This window comes from Podarcis pityusensis (genome assembly GCF_964106645.2).
Source record: "Podarcis pityusensis genome assembly, chromosome: 8".
NCBI classification, from domain to species: Eukaryota; Metazoa; Chordata; class Lepidosauria; order Squamata; family Lacertidae; genus Podarcis; species Podarcis pityusensis.
The window spans coordinates 79,838,998-79,858,769 of NC_138033.1; the positions used below are offsets into that span (position 1 = coordinate 79,838,998).

The 19,772-nt window shown below is 47.1% G+C and overlaps 2 protein-coding genes across 4 annotated transcripts; both read right to left on the reverse strand.

The window, feature by feature from the left end:
* Window positions 1-779: 779 nt before the first annotated feature.
* Window positions 780-5,890, reverse strand: LOC308482956 (natriuretic peptides B-like). The gene is made up of 3 exons (XM_081016479.1): window positions 5,565-5,890; window positions 1,582-1,873; window positions 780-1,072 (listed from the first exon to the last, which is right to left on the reverse strand). Exons 1-3 carry the CDS (start codon window positions 5,685-5,687, stop codon window positions 1,047-1,049), a joined length of 441 nt encoding a protein of 146 aa, XP_080872605.1. The 5' UTR covers window positions 5,688-5,890; the 3' UTR covers window positions 780-1,046.
* Window positions 5,891-9,398: 3,508 nt separating this feature from the next.
* Window positions 9,399-14,803, reverse strand: LOC308482934 (C-type natriuretic peptide 1-like). Of its 3 annotated transcripts, none has more exons than XM_081016430.1 (3): window positions 14,492-14,803; window positions 12,745-13,056; window positions 9,399-11,122 (listed from the first exon to the last, which is right to left on the reverse strand). In XM_081016430.1, the coding sequence occupies exons 1-2, from the start codon at window positions 14,585-14,587 to the stop codon at window positions 12,760-12,762; spliced, it is 393 nt and encodes a 130-aa protein (XP_080872556.1). In that variant the 5' UTR covers window positions 14,588-14,803; the 3' UTR covers window positions 9,399-11,122; window positions 12,745-12,759. The 3 variants fall into 3 exon arrangements, with proteins under 3 accessions (XP_080872556.1, XP_080872557.1, XP_080872555.1); XM_081016431.1 differs by having other exon boundaries at window positions 9,399-11,119; window positions 12,741-13,056; XM_081016429.1 differs by having other exon boundaries at window positions 9,399-11,119; window positions 14,492-14,800.
* Between the last annotated feature and the right edge of the window lie 4,969 nt (window positions 14,804-19,772).

Here is a 19,772-nt window from a genome sequence, read left to right on the forward strand (position 1 = left end):
TGAATTCTTATATATAAAGAATATATTGAATGCTTTTGATGACATCAATCTAATTATACCGTTATATAGTTTTTCCTGTAAAACAACGGGAAAGCGAAGATCTCCCTTTCTGTGGCGGCACTGATATCTCATAATCACCAACCCCAATAAGTGGACTTCCATTTAGACTTATAGGCTGCCTATATTAATGAATGCATATAAGTGCGTTAGGGCCGAGGGAATGCTTTTATTGTTTAATGTCAGCTGACGATGCTTTGCCAATTAAGAAAAAGTAAATTTCTGAAAAGGAGAAAGGATAGGACACCCACCCTCCTTTTTGTTCTGAACAGAGGAGAGGGGGAAAGAGCTTCTCTCTGTGAACAAATGTAGCAGTGACTGACGAAGGGGCCTTTTCCTCACTAGTAGAAAGGATCCCCCCCTCAATCATTTTGTGGTCATTTCATTTTCCACCTCATGGCAGCCATTTTTTGTTAGGCCACACCACTGCCTTGGCAGCCATTTTGTGACTGGCATCCCATCCGCGACATGTCCTCAAAATTCTCAATGTGCTCCTCAGCCCAAAAGAAGTGTGGTGACCCTTACTTTACCACAAGTTTTTCCTCATACTTTATTTATTTTTATTTTTTTGGTCGAGAAATGTTCTGCAAGTCTCAGAGGCATGTGTATTTCAAAGCTTGTGGTCACGTGCATATGGATTCAGGGTGTGCAAATTATACAGGCTCATGAATGCAAATTGTGAAATTTCTCTGCTATCGCTGCACCACAGTGAAAACACTCCATTTCTATAAAATGTTTATTCAGATTTTGCAGCACCAAAGCCCCCGTTCCAGTAGGCCGAAAGACGGTCTCAGTGGCACACCACTAAGCTTCAAATGTAGCGGGAGCCCATACAATATGAATATACAGGTTTTTATATTGTCTAGGAAGGGGTGTGATTATTGAGAGGGACTGTGCGCAGAGAGTTCTCAAACAGATTTAACAGTCTATATAAACTTTATGGCCTTTGTTTTCCAAACTTTTGGGGCAGCCGAGGTCGTCTTCTGATTTCAACTTCTGGGTTTCCTCCAAGAACCTAAAAAAAAAGAGTTAAAGATCTTTTGAGTTAAGGGTTCCCCTTCTGCTTAAAAGGAGCAGTGTTACTCATGAGGACTAGCTGCTTTCCAAGCTCATTCCTCTCGATCGGGGTTCGTTCTGACAAAGGAGAGTGATATAAGGACAGCTCTGCTGGATCATACGAAATGCTCAGGGATGGGAGACCTTGTGGCCCTCCAGGATTCTTGATCTGGCCCTTGGGAGGTTACACAGGCCACACCCCTTCTTCACAGGCCACACCCCCTAACCAACCCTACCTTGCACCCTCCTTGAGTAGTTTTGCCTGCCTGGAAAGGCATCCTTAAACTTTGAAAATTGCCTATTGCTTGCCTGGACAGAGCATAGAGTAGATTTCGGTTTGACCCAGAAGGTTGCCTGCACTGTTTTCAGCTGCTGATTCTAATATTTCTCGCAAGCGAGTTTTGTGAAATAAATGAATCCCGCATGCCCACCCAACCCAGCAACGAGATTCCTTAGAAAGAGACCTACGGGCTCTGTAGACATTGCACCCAAGGCCTGTCTGGGTCCCGATCCGCTCAAGCCTGGTGCCGAAGCATCCGGAGAAATATCTCCTCCGCTTTGGGGAAGCCAGGAATTTCATCCAGTGGTCCTCCATTTCTGCAGGGTGAAGGGAAGTCTGAAGTCTGAGCTGGCTGGAAGAGAGGCTTTCTGCGTCAACAAGGTCCATCATGTCAGAGCCGTCCTCTGCCTCGTCAGACCTCGAGATGGGAGCCTCCAATTCCCCCTCCGGAAATTTTTCCTTCAGGCGCTCGAGGAGGTCCTAAAATCAGAGGGGATGGAAAGAGAATATCAAGAAACAAACTCAGTTCAGAATGTGAGGACCTAGAAAGCTTCCTCCTACTGAGTCAGACAATTGAGTCCAGCTTGCTGTGTATTAAAAGGGAAGCGGGTGGCGCTGTGGGTTAAACCACAGAGCCTAGGACTTGCTGATCAGAAGGTCGTGGTTTCGAATCCCTGCGACGGGGTGAGCTCCCATTGCTCGGTCCCTGCTCCTGCCAGCCTAGCAGTTCGAAAGCACGTCAAAATGCAAGTAGATAAATAGGTACCACTCCGGCAGGAAGGTAAACGGCGTTTCCGTGCGCTGCTCTGGTTCGCCAGAAGCGGCTTAGTCATGCTGGCCACATGACCTGGAAGCTGTACGCCGGCTCCCTCGGCCAATAAAGCGAGATGAGCGCCGCAACCCCAGAGTTGGCCACGACTGGACCGAATGGTCAGGGGTCCCTTTTCCTTTACCTTATAGCTGTGTATTACCAGCACTGGCTGGAAGCAGCACGGTTTCAGGCAGGGGACACCCCCAGTCCTCCCTGGAGATCCCACTGGGGTTTGAACCTGGGACCTTCTGCATGCCAAGCAGTTGCTCTGACACTGAGCTAAATGGTCCTTCCTGCGATCACCATAGCAATCAATATTATATCAAAGCAGTTGCTGCTTTCTTTCTTACACACACACACACACACACACACAGAAAATTTACAATCTGGTCCAGTTTTAGCACATGGGTTTGACTTTTCTTTGAATTGCCACCTTTTAAAATTTGACTGTGAGGTCTTTTTGTAAAGAAGATCTTAATTATTTTTAATGGATTTTCAGGGCACGGTGTTAAATATTAGTGTGATCAATGCCATCTTTTTACACCTGCATTTTCCCCTCTCCAAAACCTCAACTGAACAGTGTCTTCTGTTGTGTAAATTGGTGGGAAGAGAGAGATTTTGAACCAGAACGATCTAGATTTTGAATTTGCGGAAGAAATCTTGGCTTGAGAGTCCTCACTCCACCCCAGCCTTCAAACAGAAGTTTCCTCTTGACTCCTTTAGGATATACAGTGGTAGCTTGATTCTCAAACACCTTGGTTCTCAAACCCCGAAAACCCAGAAGTAAGTGTTCGGGTTTTCGAACATTTTTCAGAAGCCGAATGTCCAGTGCGACTGTCAGCTATTGTTTCCTGCACTAATCAGAAGCTGTGCCTTGGTTTTCGAACATTTCGGAAGTCAAACGGACTTCCAGAGCGGATTAAGTTTGGCATTTTTATTTTTGCCATTTATTTTGCATTTTTGTTTTTGAGGCTTTTTCAGTTAATTTGTTTCTGTGACTGTGTGGAACCCAGTTCAGCTACTGGATTGATTGTGTGACTGCAAAAATGGATAAAATCCCCCCATCCAAACAATGACCGTCATCAGTGCAGGTAAGAAATATATATATATATATTTTTAAATAATCTACAATACTATCTTATTTATTTTATAGTACAGTACATTGATTATTGCTTTCATTTTATGAATCAATGGTCTCGTTAGATAGTAAAATTCATGTTAAATTGCTGTTTTAGGGGTTGTTTTGAAAAGTCTGGAATGGATTAATCCATTTTGCATTACTTTCTATGGGAAAGCGTGCCTTGGTTTCAGAATGCTTTGGTTTTGGAAGGGACTTCTGGAATGGATTAAGTTTGAAAACCAAGGTACCACTGTTAAATTAAAAAATAAAAATTGGGGATGCCAGTTCCTTTCTCTCTTCTCTCCAAAATTTGCCACCCCCACTATATGTAATGCTTTTGATTCCTGCAATGCACGTTGGTCGAGCTGCGAAGACCTTTTTCTGCTCACAAGCAGCTAACAAGTTCAAATTATCATTCTCTGCTAGTCCATCCAATGCTAGTCCTACTCAGTCCATCCAATGCTAGTCCTACTCAGAACAGACCCATTGAAGGCAATGGAGAAGACTGACATAGGTCCATTAATTCCAGTGGGTTTCCTCTGAGTAGGAATCTTAGAATTGTGCTGTTGCAAGGGACCATAGGGATGCGGGTGGCGCTGTGGGTTAAACCACAGAACCTATGACTTTCCAATCAGAAGGTTGGCGGTTCGAATCCCCGCGACAGGGTGAGCTCCCGTTGCTCGGTCCCTGCTCCTGCCAACCTAGCAGTTCGAAAGCACGCCATTGCAAGTAGATAAATAGGTACCGCTCCGGCGGGAAGGTAAACGGTGTTTCAGTGTGCTGCTCTGGTTCGCCAGAAGCGGCTTAGTCCTGCTGGCCACATGACCCGGAAGCTGTACGCCGGCTCCCTCGGCCAATAAAGCGAGATGAGAGCCACAACCCCAGAGTTGGCCACGACTGGACCTAATGGTCAGGGGTCCCTTTACCCTTTAACTTTACTAAGGGACCATAAGGGTCATTTAGCTCAGCCCCTTACAATGCAGGAATCGCAGCTAGAGGGACTGAGTTAGATAGAATCCATTAATCATCATTCTTTGCTAGCACTCCCCCCCCCCCATGTAAAACATTTCATTTATTTATTTATTACATTTACAAGCCACCATTATTCTCCAGTGATCTCAAGGTGGTGTACGTGGTTCTCCTCCCTACCCCCATTTTACCCTCAGAACAACCCTGTGAAGTAGGTCAGACTAAAAGATGATGACTGGCCCAAGGTCACCCAGCAAGCTTCATGGAGCAGTGGGAATTTGAACTCTGCTCTTACATTATTTTCACCAAGAGGAGCATTTTGGAGCTCGTTTGAGAAGCTTGTTGCAAAATTCGGAAAAGTACAAAAAAAACTTGTGGGAGGGGCTGGAGGGTTAATGGTTTGTCTTGTTTTCATTATGCTTTCTGCATTTTTAACCTTGCATTTGAATGCTGCTCTGAGATCTGCAAATATAACCAAATAATGATTAAATTTTGAAGGATAGTTGCATTTCAATTTGCCTTTGGGTGAGTTCTAAGTTGGATCAGTTGGATAAATTTATGCGTGAATTAGGTACCTTCTAATCAAACTGAACCAACATGAGTTTGACCAAACTGTGGGAGGCAGTGGAAGACAAGAGTGCCTGGTGTGCTCTGGTCCATGGGGTCACAAAGAGTCGGACACGACTAAACAACTAAACAACAACAACCAAACTGCACCAAGTTAGAAACAATAGAGGAATGTAAATGGGTAAAATTGATGGTAATTGCAGCCAGACAGGTTATAGCGAGTAATTGGAAAAATGCAAAAGAGCTAGGGGTGAACCAATGGAGGGAAAAATTGAAAAATATTATAATCTTAGAATATCTAACTGTGAAGATACATAAAATGAAAGGGTTTGAGGTCAGTGAGAAGGAGGAGGATTGGTTTGAGAAGATATTGAATTATTTAAGTAGGTTTGAACAATTTGGGGCAATTAAAATGTTAAAAGTTAAACAAACCTTGTGGAGGGAGGAGTGTTAGGGTATATAGAATTGTACATATGATTGATTTGAATATGTTATTATTGATTATGTATACCCAATGTATCAGCCGCCTGGGGGTTTTCACTGTTTGTTTTCACTTGGTTTTGGTTGTTGGTAAAAAAAATAAAAAAATTAATTATTATTTTTTTAAAAACAACAACAATCGAACTGACTTCCCAACACACACACACACACACACACACACACACACACACACACCACCCCTGACCTGCCTCCTCCTTCCTCACCTGAAAGGACCGCAGTTCTTCGCTGGAAGGACTCCAGGCCACAGGATGACTCGAACCCAGGCCTGCTTGGGCGAACACCAAGAGCACAGAGGACCAGCGACACCAGGTCACAGCATCCATCATCCCTGCTTCTCTTTGGGCCTCTGAGGTCTGGTAGCTTTGGCTGGGGATGCGAAACACTTCTTTGCAGACCTAGGGAGCCTTTCTTTATAAGCCCCTTCGGAGGATGGCTCCTTGCTGCTTCCAGCCGGCCTGGACCCCAGCGAGCTGAGCCACTTGGCTCTGATAAGGGAACTGGTTCCAGCCAGCGGTGCTGAGTCTTTCGGAAATGACACATTCTGCCCCCACCCTGCTTTTAACAGAGCAATTATAGACGCTTTCTTGAGCCGCCAAACTGCTCACGGCCGCGAACCTGCAGAAATGTCTTTTCTTCTTTATTAGAGGCAAATGCAGGGCTACGACTTACGCTACGGGTGAGTCCCCAAATTAGGCAATTCCGCGATGATAGGGAAACTGGGGTTAATAGCTGGCTGTACTGACCAGAGCAGGCCAGGCACTCCTGACTTCCACTGCCTCCCGCAGTTTGGTCAAACTCATGCTGGTAGCTTTGAGAACACTGTCCAACCATCTCGTCCTCTGCCGTCCCCTTCTCCTTGTGCCCTCCATCTTTCCCAACATCAGGGTCTTTTCCAGGGAGGCTTCTCTTCTCATGAGGTGGCCAAAGTATTGGAGCCTCAGCTTCAGGATCTGTCCTTCCAGTGAGCACTCAGGGCTGATTTCCTTCAGAATGGATCGGTTTGATCTTCTTGCAGTCCATGGGACTCTCAAGAGTCTCCTCCAGCACCATAATTCAAAAGCATCAATTCTTCGGCGATCAGCCTTCTTTATGGTCCAGCTCTTACTTCCATACATCACTACTGGGAAAACCATAGCTTTTAATATACGGACCTTTGTTGGCAAGGTGATGTCTCTGCCTTTTAAGATGCTAGGTCCCCTTCATGGATCACTGCCTTGCCATGGCGAAAGGGCTTGAATAACTCAGAGAAGCTATGAACTATGCCGTGCAGGGCCACCCAAGATGAACAGGTCATAGTGGAGAGTTTGACCAAACGTGATCCACCTGGAGCAGGAACTGGCAAGCCATTCCAGTATCCCTGCCAAGAAAACTCCATGGACAAAGACAACAAGGTGCATAAATTACCATATAGCATATATTCAACACAAAAAAACAGCGACAATTTGTTGTTGACAAAGGACAGCTGGACATATCAAAGGCCCCATTGCCTTCAGTAGCTTAGGGCCTCACCAAACCTAAATCCGGCCCTGGCTGCCAACCAGTGTTGGTAGTGCTGAACTAGATGGACCCGATGCACATCACCTCAAGTCGTAGACATGAGATAAATACATAAATAGAGTGGTTTAGCTATTTTAGAATGCTTTGATTAAGGCTTGGGTATCTGCTGGGATCAGAACCCTCTCCTGCAACGTTATCTCTGTGCGCTTTTAATTTTGCATATTTTGCAAAAGCCTGGCCATGCTGTGAAAACGCCTTTTGCGAATCTGCTTGGTTGGGAAAAGAGGCTTTACAGCTCAGCTCATAGACCCGCGCACCTCTGCTTTCCTCCACCTGCTCCTATCTGGGGGGAAACAGCCCCCCACCCCTCTTGGTGATGGAAGACCCTTCATCTCCCACCCCGGGCTCACTTCAAAGGGCGGCTGTTACCATTTATATGCTAATTGGAACAAACACGTTTGCCCGGGACGGGAATGGGCAGGCGCATTTAATTAGCTGTGGCCTTTTATGCGAGAGAAAATACATTACCTCGTGTGTGCACGAAAGGATGGCTTTGTGATGTAAGCTGTGCCCCCCCCTTAGAATTCCCCTCTATAATTTTTATTAAATTTTACTGTTTTACATTTTAGAATATGACCGGTATATCATTTTCCAACTCTACAATTCTATGATCTAGTATCTATGATGTGGGCAAGGTCAAGGAACCTGCAGCTCTCCTCCACAAGATGTTGGGATCCTCTCCCAGCCGATGGTCAGGGATGATGGGACTTGGAGTGCAGCGAGATCCGAAGGACCACAAGTTCTCCACCCCCTTAGAAGAATATAAACAACCATTTCTAAAAACCTTATGGCATGTTGCTAGTCCTCAGCCTCTACTTGTCACCTCTAAAATGGGCATAATTTAGGGTTGCCATATTTCAAAAAGTAAAAAGCAGGACACCCCAAAAGTTGTTGAGCTTTACAAAAATGCCAAAAAACCCCCAAACCCTGTGATTTTTCTATTGACTTGCCTAAGATCCAGGACAAAGCGGCACATTTCAGAAATCAACTCCCCCTGTCATTTCTGCCTTTGAAATCCCAGTAATGTCTGGGGAAATCCAGACATATGGCCGCCCTAGCATAATTGTATCTGTCTGTTCATTCTTTCTATCCCTTCTTTTGTATCTTTCCCTTTCTCTCACTGAGGATTCTAGAACCCCTAGCAAACTGCTAGACCTCAGCCTCTACTTGCCACCTGTAAAATGGGCATAATTTTCTCTGTCTGTTCATTCTTTCTCCTGATTTGCATCCTGCCCTTTCTGTTGCAAAGAGTCCAAGGCCGGCTTGAGAGAACTTTGGGGTTCTTGTGAGCTTGGAGACAAATCCTGGCTGCCCGTGAAAAAATATTTCATTTTACGCTTGTGCTGACACAGAGACCCAATGCTCCAGGACTCGCCCCTGGCCATATTCCCCTTCCTCGTCATTTCTTTGGCAGCAGGAACACTCTGCTCTTTTCCCTTGCCTGCCCAAATCATTAAGCATTCTGCATTAATGCGAGTGTCAAAATCCTCTTGTGCGTCTCTGTGTTGTTGAAAGCCCATACCGGCAGTTTTCATTTTAGCTGAGCTGAGGGCATTTACACGACAGTTCCTTCGCTGTGCAAACACCCCTGCGCGGTTGATTTGGGCACCAGGAGACAACATCCACACCTACGCAGGAGATCTGCCCCTGTCATATTTCCTTTTGCAAAACCAAAGGCCCCCTTGCAAACATTGACATTCTCCTGCCTTCTCATAACGCTGGACCCTGGGTGGTTAAGGTCAAGTTTAATTGCCCAGCGATTGGATTCACCAGTTTACCTGCTTGTGGGGCTTCCCATTGAAGTATCCGGTGAGAAGAGGATGCTGGCCTGATCCAGATTTAGGGCTCTCCTTCTGGGTTGTATCCAGCCAAGTTTGTTTGTATGATTGGTTGATATCCCACCTTTTTCTCCAAAGAGCTCAGACTGGTATACGTGGTCCCCCGCCCCCATTCAATCCTCAAAACAACCCTGGGAGGTAGGTTAAGCTGAAAGGCAATGTCTGGCCCAAGGTGTCCCTGTAAGCTTCATGCCTGAGTCGGGATTTGAACTCTGGTCTTGCAGGCCCTGGTCGGACAATCTTAACCACTCCAACACCCTGGCTTTCTCAAGACGAGGAGGACTAGCACCAGTGGCGTAGCGTGGGTTGTCAGCACCCGGGGCAAGGCAAGTAATTTGCGCCCCCTAACCCGTGGATTTTAGTAGGGGCAGAGAGCTGCGAGTGCGAGCGCGCCCCCCCCAGATGTTGCGCCCGGTGCGGCCGGCCCCCCTGCACCCCCCACGCTACGCCACTGACTAGCACAGGATCCAACCCTCCCCCTAATTTCCCCCCTCTGCAGTCTATTTTCAGGGTCTTTTCCAAGTCTGAGAGCCATATTCTAAACGAGAGTTGGAAGAAATAAATTGCGTTCTTTTTTACACACACACACACAGCATATTGGAAATGAATCGGACCAATTATGAAAACCCGTTTATTTCGACAACTGTCCGCATGCAGAATTTTGCACATGAACAAGACACGGAACGAAGGTTAGATAGGATTTATTGTAGATACACACCTTTGCCACGAATGAGAGAGCACTGACTGGAGGTGTGGGTGTGAAGACCGCGATCTGATTTCTCTGGTTCCATCAGCGCCAGAAGGCTCTGGATGGGTGAACTAATGTTTAATGGGAGAAAGCTGAGCCTCAGATGTTCTGTGAGTTTTTTCCGGGTTGACTCACTCACACCTGCCCGCCACTGAGAAGAACTGCCTATGCTGGGCCGGCCCAAAGTACCAACTAGTCAGGCCTCCTGTTTTCCACCTGTGGGACCGCTAAACTCCTTTTTTTAGGGAAGGCCACACTCAAGGAAAGAGGATGGTCATCCCACTTAGGTGGCTTTCAAAGAGGATTAGGCAAATTGGAAGATGGAGCAAGCTTGTTTTCTGCTGCTCTGGAGGGTAGGACTCGAACCCATGTCTTCGAGTTACAAGAAAGGAGATTCTGACCAAACATTAGGAATAACTTTCTGGCAGTAAGAGCTGTTTTGACGGTGGAGCGGACACCCTCAGGAGGTGATGGACTCTCCTTCTTTGGAGGCTTTTAAGCAGAGCCTGAATGGCCATCTGTCAGGGATTCTTGGGCTATGATTCCTGCATTGCAGGGGGTTGGACTAGATGTCCTTTAGGCCCCCCTCCAACTCTAAGATTCTATGAAATTCATGGAAGAGAAGGGTAAAGGTAAAGGGACCCCTGACCATAGCTGTCAACTTTTCCCTTTTCTTGCAAGAACTCCTATTCGGAATAAGGGAATTTCCCTTAAAAAAAGGGAAACGTTCACAGCTGTGCCCCTGACTGTTAGGTCCAGTCACGGATGACTCTGGGGTTGCGGCGCTCATCTCACTTTACTGGCCGAGGGAGCCGGCGTACAGCTTCCGGGTCATGTGGCCAGCAGGACTAAGCCACTTCTGGCAAACCAGAGCAGCGCACAGAAACGCCGTTTACCTTCCCGCCGGAGTGGTACCTATTTATCTACTTGCACTTTGTGCTTTCGAACTGCTAGGTTGGCAGGAGCAGGGACTGAGCAACGGGAGCTCACCCCGTCGCAGGGATTCGAACCGCCAACCTTCCGATCGGCAAGCCCTAGGCTCTGTGGTTTAACCCACAGCGCCACCTGCGTCCCAGGAGAAGGGTATCAATGGCTAATGGTTAGATGTTTTACCTCCCCTGTCAGAATTACAAGTGGGAATCCCAAACTGCGTCCATGCCCTGCTCCCATAAGCATCTGATTGGCCACTGTGAGAACAGGATGCTGGACCAGATTGGCCTGCCAGCAGGATGCTTCTCATATAGTCTCCCTTCAGCTGTTGTTTCCCCTCTAGTGTTTGGTTCTCAGGGTACACTGCTCTTGTCCATGGACTCTCTGTTTTGCTATCGTAGTTAACAGGCACTGCCCCCATCTTCCCTGAATTTGGCTAACTCTTAAAGAAGAAAGTTAACCGCTTCTGGTCATGAAGGCAGCAGTTTAAGCATGACTTGTATGTGGGGGAAGAAAGCAGCTTCGAGTGCATGGGGGAATGAGTCCGGACAGATCGAATTGTATTATGGAGGTGGGCAGAGGCAGGAGGTGTGAAGGTTTTTGCTTGAAGGTGGGGATGCCTTGGCGATGAATGAGGGTGTTGGTTGTCTCTCTGGGAGGCGATGGGTCCTGCCAGCGAAGGGTCCTGCTGAAGGAGAAGAAAGGGAAACGAAAATATATCATGTTCTGAAACGGCCTCTCTCTGGAACAGCCCTATGAGAGAGGAAGCTCAGCGCGTCTGTCATGCTTAGCTGCCTTCCTTGGCAAGGTTAATTGGCTGAAAACCTTTCCCTGCGAGTGGAAGAGAAGGCGCCCCGATTTAATTGGCTTGGTCGATTCTCTCCCCCAAGGAATATTATTTTTAATGTAATAAATACAGATCGCAAACTCTGCCTAAAGATCTGGGTGTGTATTAGGGCAGAGGTTGCCCGCGAGGTCCCTGCGGGGAAGCATTATAGCTCACTGGCAGAGCTTTGCATGCAGAAGGTCTTAGGTTCAATTTTCAACAGCATCTCCAGGTAAAGCTGGAGACATCCCTTGCTTGAAACCCGGGAGTGCCGCTGCCAGTCAGGGTTGGCAATGCTGAGCTAGATGGACCAAAGCTCAGTAGAAGGCAGCTTCCTACGTTTCCATTTAAATCACACAGAACCATGAAGACTAGTATCTTTTATAACATCCTCTGTTCTGTTAGAAGCCTTCCTTGGTGCTCACAGAATCCCCCTCCCTGAGTCCAGGATTGAGGGGAGGGACATTATGTTGTAGCCCAAAGAGTTGGGTGCATTCTGGTGCCCAGAACCATTTCTCGGTATTGGAACCAGGCTACAAGTAAGGTTGGCAGACCCTGTGTCAGGGAGAATGTCTGCGGCTCTTATGGTGTACCATCCCTGAGAGATGGTTGCCTAGCCTCTATGAACCCCATGAAACTCCTGCCTGAAATTTATTTATACAGTGGTACCTCGGGTTAAGTACGTAATTCGTTCCGGAGGTCCGTACTTAACCTGAAACTGTTCTTAACCTGAAGCACCACTTTAGCTAATGGGGCCTCCTCCTGCTGTTGCCGCGCTGCCGGAGCACAATTTCTGTTCTCATCCTGAAGCAAAGTTCTTAACCCGAGGTAATATTTCTGGGTTAGCGGAGTCTGTAACCTGAAGCGTATGTAACCTGAGGTACCACTGTATATTTCATAAAACATATACACCGCTTGATTGTAAAACAAAAACCTCAAAGAGGTTTACAAAAAAGGTAATAAGATGAAAGATCAATGACTTTTGAAAAGCTAAAAAAGAAGATTAAAAACAGATCAAAACTCACACCGACTTTTTAAACATCTGGCTGGGCTTATCTGTTTTCAGCAGACACCAAAAAGAGTTCAATGAAGGCACCTGTCTGAATTCAATAGGCAGGGAGTTCCAAAGGTGCTGCTGCCACACTAAAAGCTGGACTTTTTACAAATGCAGGACAGGGATTCTGTGGCACCTTTGGTAGTGCCAGTTCCACCAATCAAAGCAATCGTGTGGGCATATTTGGGGGGTGAGGTGTTCTCATAGGTAAACTGGTGAAGCTGTTAAGGGCTTTATATACTAATAGTAACACCTTGAACTTGGCCCGGTAGCAGATCCCTGAGCACAGCTATTGTATGCAATTGTGCTGCAGAATTCTGCACAGACTGCGGCTTCCGGTTCACGTGCAAAGGAAGCCCCACGTGGAGCGCATTGCAACCATCCGGTCTTGACGCAACCAGGCCAGAATCTTCCAGTTGTGGACACTTACCTGCCGGGCTGCCTTTCAGCACCCCAGCCCACTCAGAGCCCCGATCCGGTCCAGCTTGACCCCGAAGCATCCTCTCAAAAGGCCCTTTTTGCTCCTTCCCCGATACCTCCGGGAAGAGCCCAGGAGGTCATTGAAGAGCCTCTGGAAATTGCTTTCTGAGAGGGGCACCCCTTCCTGGGGTCTCCTGGCCCATGGCAGAACAGCATCCTGTTGTTCCAAGGCTCCGGTTAGGAGGGTCTCATCTTGGTCCTGCTCTGTTTCCTCGGACCCTGCTGGCTGTTCGAGGTCCTCCTCTAACCACTTAGACAGGGTCTGAAAAATACAGGAGGGTGCAGGGAGAAGGAAGAGAAACAAAATAGGTAAAGGACCCCTGACCATTAGGTCCAGTCGTGACCGACTCTGGGGTTGCGGCGCTCATCTCACTTTACTGGCCGAGGGAGTTAGCGTACAGCTTCCGGGTCATGTGGCCAGCAGGACAAAGCCGCTTCTGGTGAACCAGAGCAGCGCACGGAAACGCCGTTTACCTTCCCGCCACAGTGGTACCTATTTATCTACTTGCACTTTGACGTGCCTTCGAACTGCTAGGTTGACAGGAGCTGGGACTGAGCAACGGGAGCTCACCCCGTCGTGGGGTGAAACCAAATAAGCACCAGCAAACAAAAGAAACAAAATAAGCACCAGCAAAGCCAAGAACCCCTCCCCTCGCCCTCTCTGCTTCCCCCTTCCCTGCAAGCTGACACCTATAAAATTTGACTTGCTTATAACTATTGGGGTGGCTCCCCCCCCTTTTTGCATCACCTCCAACTTCGGTCCAGGTGAGTCTTTATACCCCCAAAGAGCCTCTTCCCTTCATTCCACTGGAAAACCTCACTTGGCTTTTTTCTGGGGGCTGTTCCTTCCTCTTACCTAAAGATGGGACAGATCTGTCACTTTCAATTTCTCATTCCTCCCATCTAAAGTTCGGCTCTCAACATTAGTTTGCAATGAAAAAAACAACAACCGAAACTAAAAACGAATTACACTTGAAAACTTAGCACTAATAATCTGTATTTATTTGCTGCATTTTTATCCCACCATTCTTCTGAGGAGCCTGGGGTGGCATCCGTCCGTCCCATAGCTGTCAACTTTTCCCTTTTCTTGCGAGGAATCCTATTCGGAATAAGGGAATTTCCCTTAAAACAAGGGAAACGTTGACAGCTATGGTGGGTCCCCTCCTCCCCATTTTATCCTCACAGCAACCCTGTGAGGTAGGGCAGGCTGAGATACAGCAACCGGCCCTAGGTCACACCCAGTGAACTTCGTGGCTGAGTGGGGGGGATTCGAACCCTGGTCTCCCAGGTCAAAGTCCGACACTCTAACCACTGCTCCCAAACCAGCCCCTAACCATAATCTCCTCTGCAATGAAATATTTGCCATAAAATAAAACCTTTGCAATTTTGCCTAATGTGCACATTTTTTTGCAATATCTCTTTTTGTAGTGCATTTCTCTATTCTCTCTCTCTCTCTCTCTCTCTCTCTCTCTCTCTCTCTCTCTCTAAAGAAATCTATGCATTTTTGTGTGCGTGCTTTACCCTAGCACAAGCATTTATTGATGCCCATTACCCAGCTGGAGAACTTGCACTGCAAAATTCAGAGCGGTGCGAGTTTCAAAGGCTGCTTTTCGGTTCACGAATTGCTTTGGGAAGTGTGGATTGCTTTGAAATGCAGCCAGATCCTTCTGACCTCATCCACCACCCCCTCCACTTACCTGGACATTGGTCACTGGCTTGGCTCTTCCTTGTTGGTGAGCAAAAAGCAGCAGCAGCAAGACCCAGCGGGAGTACATAACTTTGGGGTTCATCATCTGCGTGGCTGCCTTGCCTCCACTCCTAGCTGGATCCCCTAAGCCTTTCCCCTGCGGCAAGGTGAGCCAGCTGGTTCTCTGCCTGGCTTTTATATCTCCCTTGACCCCTCCCCAGGTCCACCGCTGAGCTCCTGGAAGATGCCCAACAATTGGCTTGAGTGCATCTCATCCCTTGTCAGGGAGGAGGGGAGTTTGCAAAGCATCTTTGCTAATGCACTCTCTTTCTCTCTCCCCCTCGGCAGGTATCAGCCGGTAACAAAAAGAGGAGTTTTGTGTTTGGCAGATGCTGGTGATCTTGAGCTGGAAATCTTCTCTGCTTTTTCGCCTCCGGACACCTCCACCTGTCAGTTTTGTTCAATTCTCTGCTGGCTGGCAGCAGCAAAATTACTACCGCTGTTAGGATACTCCGGTAGAACATGTAATATATAGAAAGCCTGCGGAGAAATAGACCCAAAGGAAAACAGGAGGCTGACTTATGCTGATGTATACACTGGTCCATCTTAGCTCAGTATTGTCTACACAGACCGGCAGCAGCAGCCCTCCAGGGTTTCAGGCAAAGGACATTCACCTACCCTCCAACATTTCTCTGATTTGTCGGATCAGGAAGCTTCTCCTGTGCTTGATCTTGCCGTACACATGAACCTCATATACACAGCTACTTCGGTTTACTTTGAGCAATTACATCCTCTCCACCTAGCCTACCTCACAGGGTTGTTGTAAAGAAAAAAATTTGTAAGGGAAAGGACTGTGTGCAACACCTTCCACAGATAAATGAAGTGAAATAATTTTTTAGCTGTAAACTGCTTGGAGTCCCTGTTAGGGGACTCTAGGTGGGATATACAGTGGTACCTCGGGTTAAGTACTTAATTCGTTCTGGAGGTCCGTTCTTAACCTGAAACTGTTCTTAACCTGAAGCACCACTTTAGCTTATGGGGCCTCCCGCTGCTGCCGTGCCGCCAGAGCACGATTTCTGTTGTCATCCTGTAGCAAAGTTCTTAACCCGAGGTACTATTTCTGGGTTAGCGGAGTCTGTAACCTAAAGCGTATGTAACCTGAAGCTTTTGTAACCTGAGGTACCACTGTAATAATAATAATAATAATAATAATAATAATAATAATAATGGAACTCTGAGAAGGATCAGGAACCTACCAGAAAGCAAATCCTATTGAACTATCTGAGTAAAAATGCTTAGGATTGCAGTCCAGTCTTTACACAGTCACTTGGGAGTAAGCTCCATTGAATACAGTGAGGCTTACTTCTGAGTAGGCAGTGCAAGGCTCCATGTACAATAATAAAGGAACAAACATCACCCACATTCCCTAAGAAATAGCTGGCTGCTAAAGCATTGCAAGGAAAGAATCCGAAGTCGATTGCTGACCTTTTCCTTTGGAATTATAGGAAGGGCTTCGTACGCCAGCTTCAAAGTTTCTTTCATTTGGTGCGGAGATTTTATTTTCAGGATAAACAGGACTCCGTTTTTTCACCTGCACACACAACTTTTAATTGTTCTCCAAGACATGGAGGAAAGGGAGAAGGGAAAACGGGACATTCCGGGATCAAATCATCAAATCAGAAACTGGGACGGCTTCTGTAATTCCTGGACTGTCCCTGGAATATCGGGACACTTGGAGGAGATTCCATTGAGGACTGAATTTGGGACCTTCTGCACGCCAAGCAGGTATACTTCCACTGAGCAGCAGGTCCTTGTGTAGAATGCTGAGCTGGAAGGGCCTGACTCTGTGTCAGGCTTCCCGGGTTCCGAAGGGAGATTTGAAACACCTTTCAATAAGGGAAGCTCAGAGCCATTTATTATAACTTCTAAAGAAAGGAGGGAAGAAAGTCAACAGGATTCTCAGTTGAAGGCCCTTGCCAGAAACTGCCAAGAGAAGCTGTCAATCAGTGTAGGTATACTGAGCTGGAGAGAACAACGTTCTTACTTGGTACGAGGAAACTGCGTCTTAAGGGATGGACCTTCATTCAGCGGTAGAGCATCTGCTTGGCATGCAGAAGGTCCTGGGTTCAATTTCTGACAGGATCTCCAGGTAGAGCTCCAGGTAGAGGCCCCAGGGGTGATGGGAGCTGTCGTTCAGCAACACCCAGAAGGCCAGAGATCCTCCATGCCTGCTTCCAGCCATCCTCAGACAAGCCAGTCTTCTTTCACTCTAACCTCAACCTCCAAGGTACCATTGCTGGCATTATAAATCCTTAAGGGGCTCGGGCCCCAAATATCTCCATGCTCTTCTCCCCCATTAACAACCATCTTGAGCCTTATGATCAGTGGTGAGAAGGTCACTGAGTGAGACCTGTTTGGCGCTGGCCCAGAACGGGGCCTTCTTGGTGGTGGCTCCCTCTTTGTAGATTGCGCTCCCTGGCAGAAGTGCACCTGCCCTCCCTCATTGCTGACTCCCAGGAGGAATTTAAAGACATTCCTATCCAGGTCAGCATTTGAAGGCTGGAAGATCCTGTCCCTGGCAACCTTGAAATTATTAGCTGTGACCGTATGTGGCTATTTTACATGTCTTCTTCTTATTTTTTACTATTTGTATTTTCCAGCTGTGTCTTTGCAGCCGAAGGACTAGCAGCTTGCCTTTGCACGTTTAAAGGAAAGCCGAGGTCCTTGGGGCTTTCTGCCATCCCGTATCAAAGTCTGCCCCCCCCAACTCCTGCAGAAGAACGGTGACATTATTCCACACGGCCCCGATCATCATTCGGCGCACTCCAGGACACCGGTGGGCCTAGCAGGAAACAGACAGCGCGCTGCTTAATTGAGCCTCAAATTAGCATCAGAAGCCTTAGATTAATTTTTCACAACTGCTTACTGGGAGGGGAAACAGATCCCTGATTTAGAGCTCCAACATTGCCTTCCAACCTTCCAGGAGCCAGCTTTGCCTGCAAATCCTGAAACCTGGAAAATCCCTGTTCTTCTTCATGCAGAGCCTAGTCGAACTGTAGAACTAGCCACAAAGGCTATGCTTTGCCTCTACAGTTGTTTCCGAATTTCACTTGCTGGAAACAGCGAGAGGGAAGAGAGCAGTTGTCCTCAATTCTGCTCACTGGTTCCCCCCCGGCTACTCTTATGTTCCTGTGTTCTGCGCACATACCTGCACGGATGCACAGTGGCGCTGTGGTCGAAACCACTGAGCCTCTTGGGCTTGCCGAGCGGAAGGTCGGTGGTTCGAATCCCCGTGACAGGGTGAGCACCTGTTGCTCTGTCCCAGCTCCTGCCAACCTAGCAGTTCAAAAGCATGCCAGTTCAAGTAGATAAATAGGTACCGCTGTGGCAGGAAGGTAAATGGGGTTTCGTGCACTCTGGTTTCCATCAGTGTTCCGTTGCACCAGAAGTAGTTTAATCCTGCTGGCCACATGACCGGGAAAGCTGTCTGTGGACAAACGCCGGCTCCCTTGGCCTGAGAGCGAGATGGGCGCCGCAACGCCATAACCACCTTTGACTGGACTTAGCCGTCCAGGGGTCCTTTACCTTTACCTTTTTTTACATGCATACTTAAATTTTTTTGTATGCTGGCTTTCCACAGTTCAAACCATGCTCAAGGAGGCTTACAATATGAAAAAAAAATCCATAACCACAACAAAACAAAAGTAGTCTTAAAAAAGAAATAAACATTGAGGTTGGTGCGGGCAGAGACAGGAACAACTTTCTTTCTCGGATGATGGTCCTGAAACAACACAGAATAGTTAGCAAGTGGAATAACATGACTGATCTGTTCCGCATTTGAGATATACTAATTACTCTTTGCAAAACCAGTAAAGTTCTGCCTTCTACAGCAGCTTACATAGCCTGTAAAATAAAGTGTTAACCAACTTTCTACTGTGCTTGAAAATTAAAACGCAAACACGTTAAAAACACACACAACCAAACTGAAAAATTTCCACGTAAATCACAACATGATCTAAAATAAAGATACAAAGAAGCAACAGCAACAACTCCCTGTCAACAAAACACCCAAAGAGTCTGTCCAACAGCGTCAGCTTTTGTAGCTGGAGTCAGTCCAGATCCCAGTCTTGCAGGCCAGGGGGGAAAGGTCTGCAAGGCAGGCAGCAGGTCTGCCAGGACTTCCAGTCAAGATGCTCTCTGCCTTCTTTAGCAGTCTCAGCTTTTGTAGCTGGAGTCAGCAAATGATGGGATGGGGAGAAATTCAGTCGGCTTTTTCTCTTGATGCAAACCTACCTAGTTCGCACTTAGTGAAATAATACAAGGGTTGGGGCACAGCTAAGATCTTAATCTAAGGAGAGCCTGTTGGATTGCGAAGTCCACCACAGGGTTTGAAGTGTAAGAAAACAGCAGAATATATTAAGAAACATGTCAAAGAGGATGAAATAAGATAAGACAGAACCTTAAAACACAATTGTATGTAATCTAGGTTATAAGCATCAGCAGGGAGCAGGAAGTCACTAGCTGTGTGGAATTGGGATATAACTGTTGGGTAACAAATATAACTTTCAATATGGGAAAAGAATAAAATATTATTGTTGTTGTTGTTGTTTAGTCATTTAGTCGTGTCCGACTCTTCGTGACCCCATGGACCAGAGCACGCCAGGCACTCCTGTCTTCCACTGCCTCCCGCAGTTTGATCAAACTCATGCTGGTAGCTTCGAGAACACTATCCAACCATCTCGTCCTCTGTCGTCCCCTTCTCCTTGTGCCCTCCATCTTTCCCAACATCAGGGTCTTTTCCAGGGAGTCTTCTCTTCTCATGAGGTGGCCAAAGTATTGGAGCCTCAGCTTCACGATCTGTCCTTCTAGTGAGCACTCAGGGCTGATTTCCTTCAGAATGGATAGGTTTGATCTTCTTGCAGTCCATGGGACTCTCAAGAGTCTCCTCCAGCACCATAATTCAAAAGCATCAATTCTTCGGCGATCAGCCTTCTTTATGGTCCAGCTCTCACTTCCATGCATCACTACTGGGAAAACCATAGCTTTAACTATACGGACCTTTGTTGGCAAGGTGATGTCTCTGCTTTTTAAGATGCTGAAAATATTATTACTGAAAGGAAAAAAGAAGAGGCTGCTGGATCAGGCCAAGGACCCATCTGGAACATCGTCCTGTTCTCACAGTGGCCAACCGGATGCTATTTTTGGGAAACCCGGAAACAGGATTTGAACACAAGATCGCGCTCGTCTCCTGTGGTTTCCAGCAACTGGTATTTGGAAGCTGCAGTGGAGGC